The sequence below is a fragment of the Artibeus jamaicensis genome, unplaced genomic scaffold (genome assembly GCF_021234435.1).
Source record: "Artibeus jamaicensis isolate MK-2021 breed Jamaican fruit bat unplaced genomic scaffold, CSHL_Jam_final contig_558, whole genome shotgun sequence".
Classification (NCBI taxonomy): Eukaryota; Metazoa; Chordata; class Mammalia; order Chiroptera; family Phyllostomidae; genus Artibeus; species Artibeus jamaicensis.
Window position 1 is genome coordinate 2,578,303 of NW_026521886.1, and position 22,090 is coordinate 2,600,392.

The 22,090-nt window shown below is 46.4% G+C and overlaps 2 protein-coding genes across 6 annotated transcripts in view; one reads left to right on the forward strand and one right to left on the reverse strand.

The window, feature by feature from the left end:
• RIOX2 (ribosomal oxygenase 2) overlaps window positions 1-12,611 on the forward strand; it is a 37,542-nt gene extending 24,931 nt beyond the window's left edge. For 3 of the 5 annotated variants that reach the window (XM_053670227.1, XM_053670226.1, XM_053670228.1), the window contains exons 6-11: window positions 2,906-3,008; window positions 3,737-3,908; window positions 6,087-6,175; window positions 7,935-8,021; window positions 8,474-8,623; window positions 12,415-12,611. In XM_053670227.1, the coding sequence (XP_053526202.1) occupies window positions 2,906-3,008; window positions 3,737-3,908; window positions 6,087-6,175; window positions 7,935-8,021; window positions 8,474-8,623; window positions 12,415-12,429 (616 nt within the window). In that variant the 3' untranslated portion in view covers window positions 12,430-12,611. Of the gene's footprint in view, window positions 1-2,905; window positions 3,009-3,736; window positions 3,909-6,086; window positions 6,176-7,934; window positions 8,022-8,473; window positions 8,975-11,229; window positions 11,300-12,414 lie in introns of those variants that run through there. The other 2 variants (XM_053670229.1, XM_053670230.1) reach the window with 2 other exon arrangements.
• CRYBG3 (crystallin beta-gamma domain containing 3) overlaps window positions 8,804-22,090 on the reverse strand; it is a 72,903-nt gene continuing 59,616 nt past the window's right edge. The window contains exons 17-20 of the mRNA XM_053670225.1: window positions 19,570-19,693; window positions 12,838-12,996; window positions 11,294-11,453; window positions 8,804-10,532 (exon numbers count right to left, since the gene is read on the reverse strand). Coding sequence (XP_053526200.1) covers window positions 10,444-10,532; window positions 11,294-11,453; window positions 12,838-12,996; window positions 19,570-19,693 — 532 coding nt within the window. The 3' untranslated portion in view covers window positions 8,804-10,443. The remainder of the gene's footprint in view (window positions 10,533-11,293; window positions 11,454-12,837; window positions 12,997-19,569; window positions 19,694-22,090) is intronic.

A 22,090-nucleotide genomic window follows, 5' to 3' on the forward strand; every position in this document is an offset into this window, starting at 1 on the left:
GCAGGGAAGGGGCGTTGAGAGAACTTACACCCTGGAGGTGGTGGTAGGAGGGGATAGGCATGCCAGTGGTTACCAAGCTGTGATAAGTTCCTTCACAGGTTTGCAGAGGAGACTTGGGGTATAGAGGAAGGCACCAAGCAAAGCAGGGGTTTCAGGGAAGGCTTCAGAAATGACTTAACTCCCAAGCTGAGACTTACGGGACGAATCAGAAGGTGGGTCAGAACGTCAGAGTGGGAGAGGACAGCCCAGCCCAAGGGACAGCAAGTCTCCTACCTTCCAAGCTGGAACTTGCAGAACGAGTTTGTAAGCATACTTATGCCTCCTCATCTGGCTTTGCAGTGTGAAATTAACCCTGGTGTTTAAGAGACTGGAGGAACCTGCTGGAGCCTGGCCCGAGGTCGGGGCTGCCTTTGCCCACACACAAGGAGAGGGCCAAAGCTCACGTTGGGCTTCCCTTATGAAAAATGCCCTTGGCATTGTGTTTCGGTTCCTTGCATAGCGAGCAGTGGAAAGTCACCAAGACCACCCCAGAAGGAACAGGGGCAATTGGGGGAGTGGGTCGTAGCAACTGGAACAGGGCAGGCCCCAGGGAGACTGCAACCAGAAGTCCATTCTGAATCCAGAGCAGCCCTGGGCCTTCGCAGCCGTGCAGTTTGGCCCACGAACACATCTTCTGTGTCCCGCTGTTGATGTTCCTCAGCCACGTCTCCTTTCCCAGATTCTCTTGTCTTTTCATCTCTTATTACCACCAACTGTCATTGGCTTTCTCTCCCTTGCTTTTTTTTTTTTTAAGACTTTATTTTTAGAGAGACGGGAAGGGAGGGAGAAGGTAAGAGACCTTGATGTGAGACAGGAACATTGATTGGTTGCCTCTCAAATGCACCCTAACCGAGGACCATAACCTGCAGCATCCCAGGCATGTGCCCCGACTGGGGATTGAACCGCTGACCTTTCACCTTGCAGGGTGACGCCCAGCCCACTGAGCCACACCAGTCTGGGCTCTCCCTTTGTTTTCCATATGCAGCTTCTGTTTACTTACAACACTGGCTCATCATAAGCCATCATTACCTCTCCACCTCCCTCTACCTCATTGAACTCATTAGCTTTTGCTTCTGGAGGTACCTGACTCACTGTTTCCCAATCCCAAGAATGAAGACTGGGTAGCCTGCCCCTGGGTCCCACCCACCCCTTCTCTGGTCAGCGGGGCTGGGGAAGAGCCCCTGCTGACCATGTACTGCATAGCACTGCCTCTGCACATATTGTCTGTCACTCCTGAGCTAAACACTAAAGGATAGACTCATCTAGTAATACTGTTTCTAAAGTTCAGCATACAAATTTTAAACTACAAGAACCTGGGAGTATACTGCAAGAATACTTACTTAAGTGTATATTAACACTTCACAAGGGAAAAAACTTGTAGAACTTTTGCTTAACATCAGAATTTGTCTCACAAATATGGCACTAAGTTATGGCACCGTGAGCAGTGTCCTGGCTGGACTGTGTGGCCTGTGTCAGTGGTGCTGGAACTGGAATGGGAACAGTGTAGCTCGAGGACCACCACACCCTGGAGATGTCCCTGCGCTTGGTCCTGGTCCTCCTCACGGCCTCTTCCTAATACCGCTTTAGGGTAGCGTGTTGGAACATTTGGGGCCTGTGTGGGACAGCACCAGGGCTCTGGCTGTTCTGCCAAAGTGAACCCTGGCGTAAGAGGTGTTATTCCCATTTTGGAAAGGCCCAAGGTCCATGCTGATTCTCAGAAAAGCACAGAGCTCTGTTTGACTGCAATTAAATCCCCTGCCCCCTCCCACAGCTACTGCTGTGTGGTGGCTCCCACCTGTGCCCTGTGGAGGCGGAGCTTATTTTGTGCTGCTGAAAGCTCCGAATGTGTCCTCCAGGTTGAAGTTCAATCAAAGATGTGAGATTGCAAAGTGGTGAGGCCACCAGGCAGTAGTGGATGTCTTGGGGAAAGTGCTCTCATAATGGCTTTTCTCCTCCTTCGCCATTTGTCTGGGAAGGAAGTATAAACATGTTAATTTTGCTTGCTGAGCGAGAAGCAAAAGTCATACTGTGAATTTCCATTTTGGATATAGCTAGTGATTTGAAATCTGCTGGTGACACAGAGAAAAAATTTTAAACAGCTAAGAAATGTTTAAAGAGAGCCCCCTCCCCCGGCAAAGTGTCTCTCTCACAGGCACTTTCAGGAGCCAGCCAGTTCTAAGAAAGCAAAGGTAATTGAACACTGAGTTGCCTCCCTAGGTGCTATTTTTGGCCACTGGCTTCTATTTTCTACTCCAGCAAAGTCATTGCTAGAGTTTAACCAGTTGCAAGATCAATTCTGTTGAAATTAATGTGGACAGGTATTTTGTAGAGGAAGAGTGCCAGTATTTTTTAAGGGACAAAGGAAACTGTAATGGGTAACTGCAGATAATTACACAGGCCAGGGACCTTGCTGTTACCCTAAACATGTAACTTTTGGAGTTTTTGCACATAAAATTTGTTTTTTGGTCCTATAATGATGGAGTGCTAAAATTTGCTACAAAGCTCTCCTCACCAACACTCGTTATAGTTAAAAACATGAAAAAATTTGGTTTAAAAACCTTAAACTTTCTACTTTATGACAGTGCACATTTAGTTCCCTGGTATCTTGAGAAATCATGAATAAAGCCTGGCTTCCCACCTTTAACTTTCCGCGGAGGTGGGAGGGTGTGGGGGGGGGAGGAGCAGTAGGACTAAAGCCCGGCCTCCCTGGGCTTACAGACGCCCGACTCAGTGAGCTCCAACGCCTGGGCAGGGGAACGGGAGTACAGTGGAAGCTTCCATAGTGTTTGATTTACTAGTAATCAGTGTGTTCTGTATGTTTTGTGTGTGTTCCCTGTTTTTTTGTTGTTGCTGGTTCGTGTCACAGTTCATGGGGAGATTTCCTTTTGGACACCATTTCGGGGCTTGTGTTTGATACCACGAAGGAAAACCTCGCGTTCCGGGCCGGCATCCCCCGGCAGCTGCTCCTGGTAAGGGGTCAAGGCCGGTGTGGAAGGAGTGGGGTTTGCAGCCTGGTTCGCCAAGGCTGTAGCTGACACCCTAAGGACCGCAGGGTCCTTTCTCTCGCATGAGCCATCTTCTCGTGCGGATCCTGCAGAGCTGGAGGGTTTGCAGAGTGAATCGGGTGCTGCACGTGACCCCCCCGAGAGCACACGGGGCTGCGCACGCGCAGTCTGTCCGTGCTTTGCGGTGGTGTAACAGGCCCTGTGGAAAATGTTGGCTGAGCGAACGGTGCATAGACAGTGTGGCAGCGAGGACTGTCTCACTAGATTACTAGTTAGAGACCCACCGGAGAGCGTGGCCTTCTTGGTTCCCCCAGCTTCTGGTTTTACATCAGAAATAACGGCACTGTTTGGCTGGATTTGAGAAAATGAGTGAATTGGTGAATTGGGCAGTGGTTGCTTTCATTGCCTGAAGCAGTGGCCTTTGGTTAGGAACTTGCTTTCCAAAATGCAGGAGCTGGGATTGTATGTTTCCAGGGATCTCTTTCTGGACAAAATCCTGAAAATTAATTTTTTTACCCCCAAATAACAGGCAGCTTAAGATGAACAGGGGGTTACAAGGAAGTAATGTGATATTGTCCTTAGGGGCTCTGGTCTCCCTCCCTCACCCAACCCAGGGGCTGCTGGAGACTGGGACCCCGGCAGTGAGTTCTGCTGGAGTCTGAGCCCGGACTCACTCCCCGCTGTGTCTTCAGCAGGTGGAAACCACACCTGTTGCCGTAAGAAGACTAAGTGGCTTTTTGAGGACGCTTGCAAACCGTCTGGAAGGCACTAACAAGCTGCTTTCATCAGACATGAAGAAGGATTTTGTTATGAACAGACTCCCACCGTACTATGTGGGAGACGGAGCAGAACTTGCAACTCCAGGTGCGGCTTGCTGTTTTCTTCTTGTTGGTTTGGGGCCTGTGGGGGATATTTGGAGGCTTTCCTAGGGGGCCCCTCTGTGAGCAGATGAAAGGTGGAAGCATGTAGAGTTAACGCGGAGCTAGATCTGTGTTGTGGTTGGACAGCACATGCTGTACACACACGTCGGCATCCTGCACCTCACAAGTCATTCGCAAAGGCATCGCATCCCAGCGTGATGGGGAGTGAGAGCTTGGTAATTCTGGGTGAGAAATATGTGTATTTATAGGTCTTCTGGTGTTCATCATCTTCAGGATGTTTTAAGAACTTGAACTTGGAGATAATCTTGTTGGAATTAACTCAGGGATGGGTGAAATGTTGCCATCAACAGGTGAAATATGAGAATGCCCAAGGTTTCCTCTGGCCTTTCCCAGGTCCCACGTGGCTATTTTGTGACAGGTATAGGCTGCAAATGACATAACGCTCCTGGTAGGTGGTGATTCTGCTGTCCTGTAGCAAAGGCCAGCAGCACCCACTCCTGTGGCCAGAGTCGGGTTTATCGACTGTTACAGTGTAGAGGACCACACACCCACTGGGCACCGTGGGGCATCGTAGGAAACGGTGTTGGAAAGGACGTCCAGGATCTGGGCTCCATCTGGTGACTGATCGGTCACGTTTGCAGTTCGGAGGATCTTTTGCCTGAATTCTGATGTGATTAAGGAGTGGGCTTGTTCCCATGTGTTAACTAACGCTAGTCTCCGTGGAGCTGACTAGTGTTCTGCAGAACACACAGGGACAGCTGCGAGTCCAGGCCCAGCTTCAGACCGCTTTTCTCTTTCCCAGTTGGGTTGAGTTGAGGGCATTACTTTTACTACTTTTATAAAAGCCTTATTTATCACCAGTTGAGAACCACTAGAATAAGCAACCTATAAGGTCTTTTCTAACATTGATTCTATTTACATTTTTATTATGTCTTTGGGGGAAAGTTAAGATTTGTTTTTGATTGCACCTATTTAAAACAGCAAATGTTTTATCAGCACATATTTTAATTCTTATACAGAACAGTTTTTTCTGATTATCATTTAATGGTCCAGAATATTTTTCTAAGGTTTTCCATCTTAGTTGTTATAGTCAATAAAGCTATGATCCCTTAAGACCCTTTTCCCAACCAGATAACACTACTGTCTGTAGTGGCTGCTGTTTCACGAAGTTAAATTCAACTCAGAAAAGTGTTTTTCCCTGTGACTGTTACGAGGTGGCTTTTATCTGACACTCTGCTTGACCTACACAGACTGAATCATTTGCCGTGGTCGCGCAGCTCATAATTGGTGGGTGGTACCGTTTGAACTCAGGTATTCCCTCTCTAGTCCACGTGCAAAGTAAGGAGCAATAGGGGATCCAGACTGAGACCGGGACGGGAGTGTTCTATGCAGCAGGGCAGGGGCCTGTCTCTTGTGATAGCTACTGGGCTTCCGTGCTAGTAAGTCTCTTTTTTTTTTTAGTGTTTTTTTAAATATATATATATTTTTACAAATTTTATTTATCTTTAGAGGGGAAGGGAAGGAGAGAGGGAGAGAAACATCAATGTATGGTTGCCTTTCGTGCATCCCCTGCTGGGAACTGGCTTTCAGGGAACCGGCCTGCAACCCAGGCATGTGCCCTGACTGGGAATCGAACCGCAATTGTCTGGTTCGCAGGCCCGTGCTCAATCCACTGAGCTACACCAGCCAGGGCTTCTTTTTTTTTTTTTAAATCCTCACCTGAACAGAGTTCTTCATTGCTTTTAGAAAGAGGAATGGCAGGGGCAAGAGAGAGAGATGCACACATCGACATCCGTATCGATTGGTTGCCCTCTTGTATGCACCCTGACCAGGGATCAAACCTGCAGCTCTTTGGTCTACGGGACGGTGCTCCAGCGCAGCCACACCAGCCAGGGCCGCTTACGTCTGTTTAATGTACTTACCAACTCCTGTCGTTATCTTACTGTCCCTGTTCACTATGAGAATGGGCTGCACAAGAGGTAAACTGTAGCGTCACTGTAAATGTCAGGGCAAGCAAATACCCGAGTTGGAGAGGGCATCCACGTTTGGATTCACTGCAGATTGTTGGTGAATGTGCTCCTGAAATAGTTCCACCTGCGAAGAAGTCGGATCCTGCTGGTTTCCTCTTCTGTAAACCGGCTTCTATCTCGGGATTTTCTAGGTGGACAGCCGCCCAGGTTGGACAGCGTAGTGAAGCTGCAGTTTAAGGACCACACTGTCCTCACAGTGAAGCCAGATCAGGATGGATCTGTGAGTATCAGAGGGGAAGAGATTTCCTCCCTTCTCAGGGCACTTCCAACTCAGGTTACCCGACTAACAGATGGCCCCTGACCTTCTCTCCTGGGGATCCATCTGTTCTCACAGCTCAGCGCCATTACTTCAGAGCAGACAATGCCCAACCCTCACTGTTCCCATTTTCTTGCCCGTTGGGCGTTTGAGGGCTTGCCCTCGCCTCCCACAGAACCCTTTCCACTCCCCTCCTGCAGTGATTGACGTCTGGTCTGTGCCTCCCAACCAGGTTTCAGGCCGTATTGCTCGACAGCTGCAGACCTTGTTCATGCGTCTCCCTGGCTCAGTCCCTCTCTTGTCCTCTACACTGTGCAGACCTGTCTTTATGTTGGTTTTTTTTAAAGGCTTTTTCTTAATATTTTATTTATCTTTAGAGGGGAAGGAGAGGAGGGAGGGAGAGAAATATCAATGTATGGTTGCCTCTCATGCGTCCCCTGCTGGGAACTGGCCTGCAACCCAGGCATGTGCCCTGACTGGGAATCAAACTGCAATCTTTTGGTTCTCAGGCCCCATGCTCAATCCACTGAGCTATGCCAGCCAGGGCTTATGTATGGTTTTGTTGATGTTCTTAAAAAAAAATCTCTATCTCGTGGAAAGATATTCTACTTTCCATATCCTGGCCCACTAGTTCCCCAAACTGGCTGATCATAGAATCAGCTGGAAAACTTTTATTAAGGATTATGAATTCCTAGGCTTTATCTGGTCTGGGTTAGAGCCTCTGCCTTTGTTGTTAAATCTCCTGTACAACCCTGACAACCTTTGGAGCTACCCCATGCCCTATGGCTTTACCCTGTTCCTCCTCTTCAGCTTTCTTGGGAGGAGGAGCCCAGCCCTGACTGACTCAGGGCGTGAGAGGGGCACCTAGCTGTCTCTGAAACCTGCCACCAGGACGGGACCTGCAGAGGACTGGTTTCTAATATATACAGAACCTCAAAAGTACACACCTTCATTTAAAGAAAAACCCCAGTTGCTCCAGTAACCAGTCAGTTCGGGGATGCTCCCTGTCAAGCCAGGGCGTGGGACTCTTGTCTGAGAGGTGGTGAGGGAGGACTGCCGCTCTGGGGGAGAAGCTGCACTGTGTGGGGTGGAGGAGGGCGGGCAGGGGACCGTTTGGAGGCTGCTGTGAGTGGCGATCACACAGCTGGCATTTCTCAACAGGTGCAGTATTTTGCCATGTGTAATGTGCACTTTTTTGCCCAGATTTTTGAGGGAAAATAAAGGATGTGCCTCACACCCATCCTGTGTGTGGGTGTAATGATTACATACCATGGATCTAATAATGGGCATGATATTCCTGTGTCTGATGCGCACAAAACACAGCAAAACACGGTCACACTCACTGCATGGCACTCATACGGTTTTAATTTCTATATGATGTCAAAATTTTGATGCAAAAAAGTACAGGTGTGATTAAAAAAGAAACCTGAATGTTTTGTTAAGTTCTGTATAAATATTGTTGCTTTTTCATTGAATCACGTTTCTGAAGATGCTGTAGCAGTCATACTCTTTGTACCCATGATTTGCTGTACACATAGGACTATCATGAAATAACATGCATATATCGTAACTTTTTGCCAAAAGATTCTTTACAGTATTCAATAAATACCACGTAAGCACCAAGGCTTTTTTCCCTTGGTAGTGACCTATGTTATTGGAAAACCTTCCTAGTCATGAAGCCCTTGACATTCTATTGATGATTTAATGCTTTTTTTTTTTTAAGGATGAAGCTGAAGAAAACATGGTTTTCGTCTATCATTCCTTACAGAATAGGAGAGAGACACACATGATGGGAAGTGAGGACACAGAGGTTTGTTCCTCCTGTGATTTAGTGGTGGCTGGGAGAATCTGTCACCTTCGGTTTGTGGGTAACGTGCTTTTTTATGACTGGGCTTAACATGTCATGCAGCTGATAGAGCCCTCGCACGGGGAGGATGGAGTCAGACAGTTCTGAGATACACACACACGCAGACCAGCTTTAAAAGGTACTAGCTGCGATGTGTAGGCTTGTAGGAAAGGTGTAATGTAATGGGAAGCATTTATGTTAGCATGTTTTTATGAAGTCTGTTTTCATATGGGAATTGGCAAGTTCTATACATTATCTCATACTTTATGTAGATAAGAACCTCGCCTATCTGGAACAAGCTTCGCATTTGTGAAGGGAATCAAAAATAATGATGTACTGAGAATTTTGGAAGTTTATATGAAAATGCCATTTCAGAGACAAGTTGTATTTTATCTGACTTGCTTATCCTTTTTCAGTCTCATGGACTTCGCTTTCCTTTGTCTCACGTGGATGCGCTGAAGCAAATTTGGAACAATTCGCCTGTTTCTGTCAAGGACCTGAAACTTCCTACGGACGAGCAGAAGGCAGGCCTGGCACTAGCCCTCTGGACGGAATGTTTAATCCAGGTAGTCTAGTGCCAGGGAGCCCCCTTCGGCCTGCGTCAGCAGGCGGGGTTGGAGGAGTGGTTACGTGCGACTCTGCCTGTGTGTGTCTGATAAGCTGAGGCCCACCTGGCCGCATGCACTAGCAGAGGCAGTGGGAGAGAAAGAACAGCAGGTTACGGGGTGTCTAGAAAGTGACAAAACCATACTTTGACAAGTTTATTTAATCCAGTGTGGTAGAAAAGGCACAACTACAATGTATCATTTAAATTTAAGAATTGTTATCTGTCTTTGTTCTTTGGAAGTAACTTCTTTAAAGAGCCTCATTGGCTCCAGAAAAAATTTAAACAATTAACATGAAGGAAAAAATTTTAACTTGGACTTTCGCAATGCCAGTATACATACCTTTCTGTTCACACAAGCACCCCCTTTAAAATAAAGATACCCTTGCAATTTCCATGAAATAATACTGCCACACTACGGAGAGGCACGCCTATCGGTGGGTGTAAGGGGGTTTTAGAGACGCTGCTTGAAATGTGACAACCTGAGATCAAAGGAAAAAGCAACTCAGTGTTTACACGGAAAGACCAAGTCTCTGTAAAAAATTACTCAAAATAGTGGGTCTTTGAGTTTAAACAGTTCACTCTTATTTTACATTCTAAAGTGCATGTAGGTTGATATTTTAAAAAATACCATTGGAGAACTTAATCTTTCTATATAAAAGTTGAATAGAACCAACCTTTTCTCCTTTCTGTCAAAAGTTGGGGAAGAAGGGAACAGTTGTCTGTCAGTTTAAAACCAACTCAGGAGGGAGAAATGCTTGCAAGTTGTTTAGTTCAAGTGGTAGTGATGAAATTGAGTTCAAGATGGTATCCTATCTGATTTTGCTTAAATAGAAGGTATTTAAAATGGGAGTGAAAAACTGAGTTTTCTTTCATTTCACAGAAAAATAAGCACTTTTACATTACATAGAGTAAAATGGTATAGTTAAGTCTCAAAACACTTGGCTTTAATTTGAACATTTGAAACTTGTTTACTTGACACAAGGAAAAATTTGACTATCTTATACAAAGGTGACACAATCTTTATAAATAACTTCTTGAGGGCAGATCAGGCAAAATCCAGGCTGAGGTCTCAGCACCGGGCTGGGTAAGCACTGGTGAGAGTCCTGGGGCCCAGAAGGGCGACTTTGCTACTTAGAGCGCAAGCAGGGTCACGGGGTATTTGTGCTTTTTCAGTTTGAAGACTGAGCAAAGAACAGCTGCAGGAGATACTCCAGTATTTGAGCCTTTTTCCTAGTAAAGCTGAGGTCCCTCCCTGGGGTTGGTTACAAGGATGAAGACTTACAATGCTTCAGTTATAAAAGCCTCAACAGAAAACTTTTAAGGTTTAGCTAATGTAGCAGCTTAACAGGAAGGTTTATTAAATATATCTTCACACGAGTAAGACTTGGCCCGCAGGAATCTATTTCCCTGCACCCTGCACTCACATGCGCTGCTGGATGGGCACGGCTCCTGCAGGACGCCAGCCCCACCAGTGTCCTCAGCGGTGGCCGTCGGGGACAGGGACCGCATTTGGTAGCTAGGAGAGAGACACACTTCAGGAAGCCCGCTTACCCAAACTGGAGATCAAAGAGGAAGAGAACCTTTCCTAGAAGTCACAGTTTACTCCTCACAGGACCGCTGAGGAATCGGGAGAGCATCGGAGCCTTCCCGGGGTGAACACTAACAGTCCGGGAAGGGTTCATTCTCAGTGATCCGGGAGCCCAAGGACAAGCGGCTTCCCCGACGAGGGTCGTGGGGTGCCTTCCTCCTTTGCTCTTTCCAGGGATGCTGCCGATTCTCTCACAATATTTCAATGTCCCATTTCTGTGTTTCTTCTCCCTCCAGGGGCTGATTTACAATTACATGTGTCTTGTCATAATAATTTCCTCCTGAAGTAGAAATTGTAAAAGAAAAGATTATTTGTTCACACAGATGCTTAATAGTTTTTACAAGCTTTGTTCAGCCTGCTGTTCGGGCAGATTAGCATGTCATTTATAAAGCAGTCCGAAATGGGAAACTGAGGTTCAACAGGCTTAGCCACCATTCACCTCAAATAGGAGGATCCTGCGCCTCAAATGGAAGAACAAAGAAGTAAACTAGACGAGGGCATCAGCAGTGCGCGGCTCAGCACGGAGGGCTCCGGGGCTCCGCTTGTTGTCATGTTCTGTGGTTCTGCTGCTGCACCAACGGTGGCTGTGACCGACCCAGTTAATCCTGGGCCCCGGAATAATCCTGGCCCCGACCTTGCTGGGTTAAAAACCAAGGCTAAATACCTACCGTAAGTTTTAACTGAGGGCTTTTATGGACCATAGCAATTCACAGCAAAGAGAGGCATTCCTTTCTAAGAAACATGGTATTTCATGGTTTGATGTTCAAATTTAAAATCGTTCACTAAGATCACAGGATGAACAAATAATTTTACGACGATACTAATGAACAAAAAGCCTTTTTAGACTGTCTTTAGCCTTTTCCTGCTTGATCCACATAGCTAATTGTTTTTGGTAAAACAGCACATCTTAACTTTTTTCGCACGTAATTTAAAGTGACTTAATGTTTCTCTTACACACAAAGATTTCTTTCACCCAGGAGAAGGAGGTTTAGAACTTAAAGTGGCATCCAGAAACAACCCTGGGTCTCATCGCGGGCCCACCTGTGACATCCAGGACAAGCTGGTCGCTGAGATAGGAGCCGATGGTTCCATTTCTGTTCAGTCTCCACTTCTGCCTGTACTGCCCGTGTTCAGGCCACAGGGCCACTTTAGCTCCGGGCGTGTCCCGGCCACCAATCACGTCCAGACAGGTATCGGTGGCCTAAAAGGGTTAAGAAACACATTGGTAGTACTGTGTTTGCTAAAATCAGTTGAATTGGGCCCACTTCCTTTCCTTTCAGATTAGATAAAAGTTTAGAAAGTTACAGAGGTAGAAGTCAGCAGCTGGGCCAAAAAGGCTCCGGAAACAGGTTACAGAAGAAAAAGAAGGGCCCTTGTCGCTCAGGGGAGACAAAGGCAGAGCCTTTGGGAGGGAGAGGCTGCGGCTTCGGGGAGGAAGAACCCCCCTCAGGCGATTTTCTTTCCTGTGAATGAAAACTAGACGTTAAGTGACTGCGTCTTTAAAAGGAATACTAGCAGCATAATCTTAGCTTTTAAAAAGTCGTCTTTAACAGGAACTTAAACAACAAAACAAGCAAGCAAAATATAACCAAAGACACTGAAATAGAGAACAGGCTGACAGGGACCAGAGAGGAGAGGGGAGGGAATTTCAGGGGAAAAGGGGAAGAAGGGTTTATAGGCACAAGTATAAAGGACACATGGACAAAGAATAACAGGGGTGGAGATGGGAGGGAGGTGGGGAGCACTAGAGGGCGGGGGCTGGGATGGGAGTAAAAGACAGAAAACTCTACTTGAACAATTAAAATCAATAAATTAAAAAAAAGTCATCTTTGTGGCTGAGGGGAGCAAATGGCACAGAAATAAACCTGAAATAGAGGTGCCTGTTTTTAAAAGGATGCCTACTTCTGACAACAGATGTTCACTAAACGTGTGCTGAATTGGAATGAAATGTTAAGTCCCTGTTAGCTTAAGTGTATTAGGTTGAGCTTAGTTTTCTTTAATGCTTTTCATTTTTGTTGAAGCATGAGAAAAAAGTGGGTAAGCCATTGGTAAAACAATAAAACACTTGTAATGTTTTAAAATTTTAATTCTGCTCCCCATAGCATCAAACACAATGGAGTCACAGAAACCTAAAATTTATTGTCTGGCTTTCTCCAATTCAGCTCCTGCCTTTGTAATTACTTTGCTGTACATTTTGAAAATGAGCAAGTTTCACCACATTCAGAAGCACAAAGGTGGCAGATTTCACCTGGGCCGTGAAAGGGAATCTCACCTGCAGAGCACGCTGTCCAGTGGGGCTCCCCCGGGGCTTTTGTCATCAGTTTGAGCAAATCATTTATGCAGATCCATAGTATGTGATCAGCTTAGTTTTTACTTTAAAATAAATGGAATTTTCTAGATCAAAAAAACTAAGTCCAGTTCACTTACATGCTTTAGCATATAAATAGCAGAACTTCTATAATCATGAAACTGTATGTAGGAAGTTACATTATTTTGTCATGCCATGTGATTTGGAGAGATTCTGGTTTCCAAAAGAAAGCACCTCAAACCAAAAAGCGGGGCGTGGTGTCAGAGGGCCTGGTCACCTTGGATTTGAAGAGTCCGCGGCAGTAGTGCCAGATCTGGGAGTTCTTCCCGCTGTAGGGAGAGACGCACACAGATGTCGCCCTTGTGTCCGTCGTATTCCCAGTGACCGTCAGATACTCCTTCTGGGCTCGGTTCCTTATCCTGATGTAGACTGCAGGCTGTGATGGGGAGAAACACAGGCACAGAGAAAACCTGCCGAATCTGGAAATCAGTCCTTCCAAAGAGGAAAAGCTTGGAGGGGAAGGAGCAGTGATGGAATTTATTTACATCAGTTTCACTTGGCCCCTTCAGCCAATATTTATAAATCAATATTTTCTATTGCCACAATCCTTGGAGCACAAAGCTGAAATTGAACAATCTCTTACATTTTTTAGAGAGAGACATGTCCTTTGGAAGATTAAAGGTAATACCTTTCATTCACTAGAATCCCAGGGTGGTGAAGAATCATAGCCAGGGGCTGCCTACAAGGGTCATACAGTCAGACAGTATGTGTGACTCAGCACAACAATCACACATGCCGTCCTGAGCCAGGACCAAGTTCCCAAACCAGGACCAAGTGCTACACAACTGCCGTGGGAGGTCTCCACAGACCCAGGGAGCCGAGGCCCCCAGGAGCCGGGGTAGTCTCCGTGTTTACATTCATACTTTGTTGACCTCTACACTTTTGAGAAAGAGACCTTGCACACTTACTCACTATTCAAAAGTAATAGGGTGGGTAATAGGGTGGCAAAGTATTTCATCCCTAGGACCTGGAAAGTTTTAAAATAGAATATTAAATATAGGACTTGTCTGTGAGGCTAACAGCTAATATGAGAAGCTTAGTATGTGTCAATAGACTAAATGCTTTCTGGGCTCCTGTATTAGCTGCCAGAATTGACAATCAGAACAACCCTTTAAGAACGTACAGTTACGGCCCGAGTTGTATAAATAAGGGTGACGTGGCTGTGGAGAAGCACCGCAACCCTCCCTCACACACCCAGGAGGCCCTAGTAAAACCTGCTCCGAAAAGCGCTCACTGCTCTTAGGCACAGGGCGCACGGGACCAGTTCCCAACGTGCCAGCCGGTGGGATGACGGAGGACAGCACGTGACTGAAGCGCCACACACACACGTTCGTTCCGTCCCGGGGCTTGGCCTCCAGTCTTCATGCAGTAAAGCCTCGGGACACTCCACCCCCATCTTGGGTCAGGTGTTGGAATCTCAGTTAGAACCTTGCTAAACAATAATAAATGGTCTGTTAAATAAGGAAGGACTTCCATTCTGAGAGGTGTAAGTTCTAGGTAAATGTAGCAAGGTATCATGATAAGACCAACAAAGACTATTCTACTTTGAAGTTTATGACAGAACAACAAGAGGACACTTGAATTTTGGTAAATTGCTACCATGTTTAGCCTTCCTAAGGAAATAAACACTCTGAACACTTAAGGAAATGGACAAGCTGTTACCTGGTCATTTAAAAGCAAAACGTTTTGATCGTTTCAAACCACAACTTCCACATTCATCATCCAACAGTAATGTATTTAAATTTCTATAATCCAGCCTGGTCTCCCACTGCAATGATTAATTCTTGAGGCTTCAGTATATTTTTTAAAAAACACTCATTCATTCCTTCATTCCTCACCCGAGAACATTTTTTCACTGCTTCCGGAGAGAGGAAGGGAGAAAGAAACACCAAGGTGAGAGAGAAGCACTGACCGGCTGCCTTCCAGGCTCATCCACACCAGGGACAGCCTGCTACCTCGGCAGGTGCCCTGACCAGGAACTGAACCTGCAACCTTTCAGTGTAGGGGATGATGCTCCAACCGAGCCACACTGGCCAGGGCAGCCTTTAGTGTATCTTTACTGCAGTTTTCTTACCTTGCACGTGTGAGACAACAGGCAGGACCTTCACAGAGGACAGAGTTTTAGGAACTTATGTTAGGAACACACATCAATTTTAACCATTAACTCCAGTAAGGCACTAATTAACCCTTATTACACACTTGTAGTCTGACTCCTCTGTGATTATACTTCAAAACACTGATATGCATTATAATTGCCTTAGTGACTTCCCAATTCCCAACCTCATAGAGAACCACGTTTTAATTATTCCTAAATTTCTAGACAAGAATATGAACTAAAGCCTTACTAAAAAAGACAATATGACCTATAACACTGTTTTAGAAACCCAGAATTCCTTTGCTGGCTTTCAAAGTTGTGCCCTAAATGAGCAACAGTTAAATAGTTAAAATACTATTTCAAAATTAAAATTTTAACCAGAATAGGAATCAGGTAATTCCTAAAGCACACTGCAAGAATAAACACATACAATGCTAATTGTCAACAAATGTCTATGTAAAATTAGAGGCTATTGTTCTAGCTATCTTTTTTTTTAATCCTCACCAGGGACATTTTTTCATTGCTTTTAGAAAGAGGAAGGGGGAGGGGGAGAGGGAGACAGACACAACATGCACACACACACACACACACACACACACACACACACAGAGTGAGAGAGAGACATCAACTGGTTGCCTCTCCCAGGTTCCCTGACTGGGAACGGGACAGGGAATTGAACCCATGACCTTTTGGTGTATAGGATGATGCTTCAACCAACTGAGCCACACCAGCCATGGCTACTCTAGCTATTTTTTAATCTCAGGACCCTGAACAATGGGCAGAGACATCCTTCTTTAGCAAGAAACCACCTTTCAAAAGTGAGGGAAATATTCTCCAGTTTTCTGCTACGTAAGATTAAACATCGTTGTGTGGTTGGTAAAAGCTGCGGGGAACTCCCACCTCTGTCTTGCCTTTTCCCACGGCTTTTCAGTGGGATGGCCCATCATGCCCTGTGCCGGGAGTGAGGAACAAGCAAGATGTGAAGCTCATGAAATCCTGCACCGCGTGCTCTTTGCCAGGAAAGCCCGCTGATGTCTACCTACTATCTCTCTGGAGAGCATCTCTGACTCTCTCCAGGGACATCGTAAATAATACTTTCAAAATAAATGTGTCACACGTAATATGGCCCAGAGGTTGTGTCAGGCTCTTTGCAAATATTGTCCTACTTAATCCTCACAAGCTGGTAAGCAATGCAGTTGCTGTTTCACCAGGGAGGATTCCGAGGTGCCGAGAAATGAGGTGACACAACTCACTCAAAGCCACACCACTTACAGGTGACAGAGCTGGGGTCTGAACCAACAGAGCCAGACGGGTGGGAATGAACGTGTGTGTCTGTGTGTGTGGGGGGGGGGGGGAGCAGGCAGAGGTACAGCAAGACCGCTCAGGTTAGTTTTTTCGGCCGTCACCAACTGAACACTTAGTGTGTCAGATCTGAGCACAGGGGCCTCAGCACTTCGGTCCACCCGGCAGCACTGGGCGCAGCGCCGGGACCACAGGGCGCCGCCCCCTAAACACAGACCTCGTGTTGGAGGAAGACAGCGCGCGGCGGCCTAGGAACACAGGTCTTAGAGCACAATCAGTTCAGGTTCCAGTCCTGGTTCTGACACTTGGGTGACTTCGGCCAACTTGCTTTAACTCTCAAGCCCTATTTTTCTGTCTAGAAAAGGTGAATAACAACTCCAGCCTTAAAAAACTGTTGTTGGAATCAAGTAAGAGAGGGTTTCTAAAGGGGTGAGAGCAAAGACAAAGGGCGTGTGCGCTGAGCACCGCACGGCCGAGCCTGGGCTCCCCGGTCCCTGAAACCCCCCGCCTCTCCCGGCACAGTCGTCCTCCCCTGCTCCGAACAGGGCACACTGCCTGTGGCTTTTTGATGATCACACATTATTTTGCATTTTAGGTTACTGTTTTGAGTTGGATATTTTACAGCCTCCAAATCATCTCTATCTGTAAACCTCCACGATTCTTTGCATAATATCAGACATTTGTTCATCATTTTTACTTTCATCCCATTTATTAAATAAATAGTCCCTGCGCTCCTACACTGTGCAGGCACCAGGGTAGGGGCGTAAGCAGATTAGGCACAGCCCCTGCCTTCACGAGGCCCCCAGCAGAGTGAGAAGGCACGCAGTTCGGCCATACCACAGGGTTACAAACCACACGCAGCATCTTGCAGACCAAGAACCAGGTCTTTCAGGATATGACTTAGGTAGGAAAAGAGGGTGAAAGAGGCGTCCTTGAAGACCTGACATGTAAGATGAATTTAGAGAAGTAGTAGCCAGGCAAAAAGAGGAGGGAAGAGCCCGTGTTGGGAGCCCAAGCGGACGGTGCTCAAGATGCTGGCGCCTGTGAAGCACCACGTGAGGGAGGAGCGGAGCGCAGACTGAGGAAGCAGCAGGCGCAGGTCACGCCGCCGACAGGCTGAAGAGTTCAGACCGAGTCCTGGGTGCAGCGGGCGGCTCTGGCGCAGGACACGGGCAGTGGCTGTGCAGTAAATACGATTTTAATGAAATTGCCAGGATCCATGCTAAGTACTGCATGAGTAGGAGGAAAAAATCTAAGTCCTTAGGAAGTGAAACTAGTGCAGTCTGAGTTCACTCTTGTTCCCACTGCTTGCCACAGAGCTTCTACTACCGTCCTTCTCCATGAAAACTGAACATGGTCACCAAGACTGTGGACTGAGAGCTAAAACCCAACATTGACCTTAGATACAATTTTATGAATTTTTGTTTTTTTAAAAAATTTTACCTGTTTATTTTTACTTTTTTCTTTTTCTTAAATGTTTTATTGATTATGCCATTACAGTTGTCCCATTCCCCCCTTCATTCCCCTCCACCCTGCACACCTCCTCCCCTACCATTCCCCCCTTCAGTTCATGTCCATGTGTCACAAGTTCTTTAGATTCTATATTTCCCCTACTATTCTTACCCTCCCCCCTATCTATTTTCTACCTACCGTCTATGCTACTTATTTTCTGTACCTTCTTCCCCATTTCTCCTCCTACTCTCCTGCTGCTAACCCTCCATGTGATCTTCATTTCTATGGTTCTGCTCCTGCTCCTGATCTAGCTGTCCTCTTAGTTTGCTTTTGTTTTAGGTGTGGTTCTTAATAACTGTGAGTCTGCTGTCTTTTCATTGTTCATATATTTATCTTCTTTTTCTTAGATAAGTCCCTTTAACATTTCATATAATAAGGGCTTGGTGATGATGAACTCCTTGAATTTGACCTTATCTGAAAAGCACTTTTTCTGCCCTTCCATTCTAAATGAAAGCTTTGCTGGATAGAGCAATCTTGGATGTAGGTCTTTGGATTTCATGAGTTGGAATACTTTCCAGCCCCTTCTTGCCTGGAAGGTCTCTTTTGAGAAATCAGCTGACAGTCTGATGGGACTCCTTTGTAGGTAACTGTCCCCTTATCTCTTGCTGCTTCTAGACTTCTCTCCCTCATTTTAACCTTGGGTAATGTAATGATGATGTGCCTTGGTGTGTTCCTCCTTGGGTCCAACTTCTTTGGGACTCTCTGAGCTTCCTGAATTTCCTGGAAGTCTATGTCCTTTGCCAGACTGGGGAAATTCTCCTTTATTATTTGTTCAAATAAGTTTTCCACTTGTTGCTCTTCGTCTTCCCCTTCTGGTACCCCTATAATTCGGATGTTGGAGCGTTTAAAGATGTCCTGGAGGTTCCTGAGCCTCTCCTCATTTTTTTGAATTCTTGTTTCTTCATTCTTTTCTGCTTGGTTGTTTCTCCCTTCTGGTCCACTCCATTGATTTGAGTCCCAGTTTTCTTTCCATCATTACTGGTTCCTTGTGCATTTTGCTTCATTTCACTTAGTGTAGCCTTCATTTTTTCATCTAATTTGTGACTAAAATCAACCAGTTCTGTGAGCATCCTGATCACCATTGTTTTGAACTGTGCATCTGATAGGTTGGCCATCTCTTTGTTGCTTAGAAGTATTGGCTCTGGGGTTTTGAGCTGTTCTTCTGCTTGAGCCATAATCTTTTGGTCTGTTTGTGCCTGTTATGTATGAGGGGCGGAGCCTTAGGTGTTCACCAGTGCGCGGAAACCCAAGTCACTGGGTTGTGATGCTGTATATGGGGGCGGGGTCAGAGGGAGTGATGGCGCTTGTTCCTCTCTCTCTCAGATTTCCGTCCCCTCTGACGCTTCCCACAATAAACTGGGCCCTTCTGGTGCTGGTTCCCGGGTGGGTGGGCTTCTGTATGTTCTAGGACCCTGTGGGTCTCCCCAGTGGACTCTCCTGTGAGGCTGGGAACCTCTCTCATCACCTCAATTTTGGAAAGTTTTTCCAGTCAGTGCTCAGGCTTTATTTCCTGTTGCTGGGACTCTGGATTGTGTGGTCCAACTGACCGTTTTTAAACCTGCCTGGTTTATCTGTGTGTGAATGTGTGTCTGTGGTCAGCTGGCTGCCTTGCAAGCCTTCCTGGGTTTTCATCCTTGTGCCCTCCTGGGTCCGCTAACCACTGCCTTTTCCTGCCGGGACTCCTTTTAGCCGGCCGCCGACTCTGCCCGTTACCTGTCTGGATGAATGGTTTGTTGTTGTCGGACTTCAGTAGAGTTCAATTTCTGTCTGTTTTGGTTGTGTTTTTGTTTCTAAATCTCTGTTGTCCTTAAATTTGGTTGTGGGGAAAAGTATAATATTTCCACCTACGCCTCCATCTTGGCTGGAAGTCTCTACTCCAATTTTACGGATTGTTTAAAATCTGTATTTCCCATTCTAATCCACTCCCCCTGCTACACAGATGGCAACCTAAATGAAATGGTCATTATTTCAGATGCTGTGGTTTACGACATTTCTACTAGAAAACAGCTACTTTGGATGGTATGGTTCTTTTCTCCTTACCTGCTTCATAGGACGGAGGGAACCAATTGTCTTCCACCCGCTAAAAGCTGTCCAGTTCGGGATCTCATTGGGCTCGAGCAGGATTTGTCTTCCCAGGAAATTGGATCCTTCATAAGCTATCCACCTAGATGATGAGAGCAGGAAAGAAAAACATGAGGTACTTCAAAACAAAAGGCAATCCTCATACCACGGAGGGCTCGTTTTCTAACATCTACCTCTGTAGGTATTTCAAAGAAAAGTGTAAGTAATTCTGTTTTTTAACAGAAAAAGCAGGAATGACTAGGCGAAAACCCACTGAACTGGAGCTCAGAGATCTGGACTCCAGTTAGGATTCTGGTGTCTTTACTTGCAAGCCAAGGTTCCCTGCAGCTCTAAACCTCTGTGCTCCTAAGTCATTTTCCACAACATTTCCACTCTCAACGGTGGCCCTCTCCCTGATCCCCAGGGAAAAACGTGGGTTTACTCTTCTACTCGTGGGCCTACCATCATGTGTCCTTCATCCTTCGGGGCTCCGCGGCTTCTCTGAGGCCACCACGGATGACTTACTTTCATCCCCGGAAATCCCATCCTGCCCGTACTCCAAGGCCTGGCTGCTCTGCAAATCCTCAGTGCTCTGCGGGGCTTTAACTCAGGCCAAGGTAAAGTGTGTGAACGAGCACAGGGCTTCAGGTGGGTGTCCGGGGTCTGAGGATGTTCACTGGAACACAGTCATGCCCATTCTTTCATGGACCAACACTGGCTGCTTTTCCACAACCACCACGAGTTGAATATTTGTGGCAGAAATGACCCATAAACTGAAACGACCATCTGGACCGTGGCAGAAAAAGTTCACCAACCCCCGCTTTAGGTGGTAATCATGCTGGACAGCTAAGGGGAATATGCAGCAATGGCCAAGAGGATCCAAAATTCTCATCGGGACTCGAGGTCACCTCTGACAGCACTGAGGGCAGGCTTGGCGACCTTGTGGACGGAGGAGCAGCGTGACTACAGAGAGGCTTAACCGGCGCACTGGTGATGCAGATTCTTTAGAGAGGCAGGGAAGTTTCCATTACAAAACCTAGGCAACATTTTAATGAACTGTACCTCATTATATATTCATTTAGGTGAACTGCACAGGTGAAAAGTCGTGCAGTAAGCACGGTGCAGTAAGCACAGGCCCCATTCTCCTCGAAGGTCAGAGACTCGGAATAACAAGGGGATTATGCAAAGCAAAACCAGGCTTGTCACCGAGGGCAGCCAGCTGGCTGCGCGTCAGGCAGTGTCCCATGAGCACGTGTGGCGGGAAGCCTGTCAGACGGCCCTCGGGACCCCTCACTCTGCAGCACACCGCTCGCAGAGAACAGTGAGCGTGGGTAGGTGGAGAACAAAAGTAATGTCAAGGTGAAACGGCACCAGTTTTCCACAAACGAGTGAACTGAGACAGTGCAAAGTTTTCAGAGATGAGTCGATAAATACCAGTTTTAAAAATGTAAAGAAAAACAAAAATGCTGTGAAATGTATAAAAATCCAGGGATATGGAATTCAGTTCAAACAAAGTTTGATATGGGGATTATTATTCTTAGACAGTAAATTAATTTGTGTTTAATAAACATCAAACCATGTGAAGTGCTGTGAAGAAAAAAATTAAACTATTACATGTGAATAATATGAAAGCCATTTATTATAACAGTTGACTTAATTTTCAAATCAATTTATATTGTTGGCTTTCTCTTTCATTATGCCCAGATATTTAAACATGCAGAGTTGATTGTTACACAGTTTAAAAGTTATTAGAATAGAGTAACAGTCCTCTTTATATTAATCAGGGAGGCTGTGTGTGGTGTTTTAGCTGCTTCTCAGTCCCAGAACCCCAGCAGGGTGGGCAGGGCGCGGGGTGGCCCAGAGGCAGATTTTCCCGGAAGCAAACTGAGCTTCTGGTTCTTGGCCCTTCATTTGCAAGGCCTCTTACCATTTTGTTCTAAATAAATATACAAAGTTCACACCTGATTCATGTATCCTTCATTTTCTCGTTTCTCAAAGTAGACTCCCCAGACTACAAAAGTGCAGGCCCCAGCCAGCCTGAACCTGGACCCCACCCCACTGCCCCCACCCCCTCCAACTACCATCCAACTACCATGGCTGGAAGGAAGAGCAAGGCGGGAGGGCAGGCCTCGTCCAACAAGGTACTCAGGTACTCGCAGCCTGGGAGTGAGCACCCTGGGGCAAACAGCTCTCTAACAAACAAGACGCCAAACCAAAATATGGCGAAACACTATGAGTCTTACAAATAGTCACTTTGTAACTATTTGCAGCCAAGGATCTCAACCCGAGTTGCTGATTTAACTAGGTTTCTTCAGAAGGGGCAGTGGGATCAGTGGTTAGGGCCACCCGATCGTCCCGCTCCATGACACATGCTCCGCACACACGGCAGCCTGTCTCTCCCACGGGCTCTTCCCCCAGAAGACATGGCCCACGGTCCTCTCTTACTTAAGCAGAATCTACTGTTACGTCGAGAGAAAAAAGCCCACAGCAGTAGGGAACA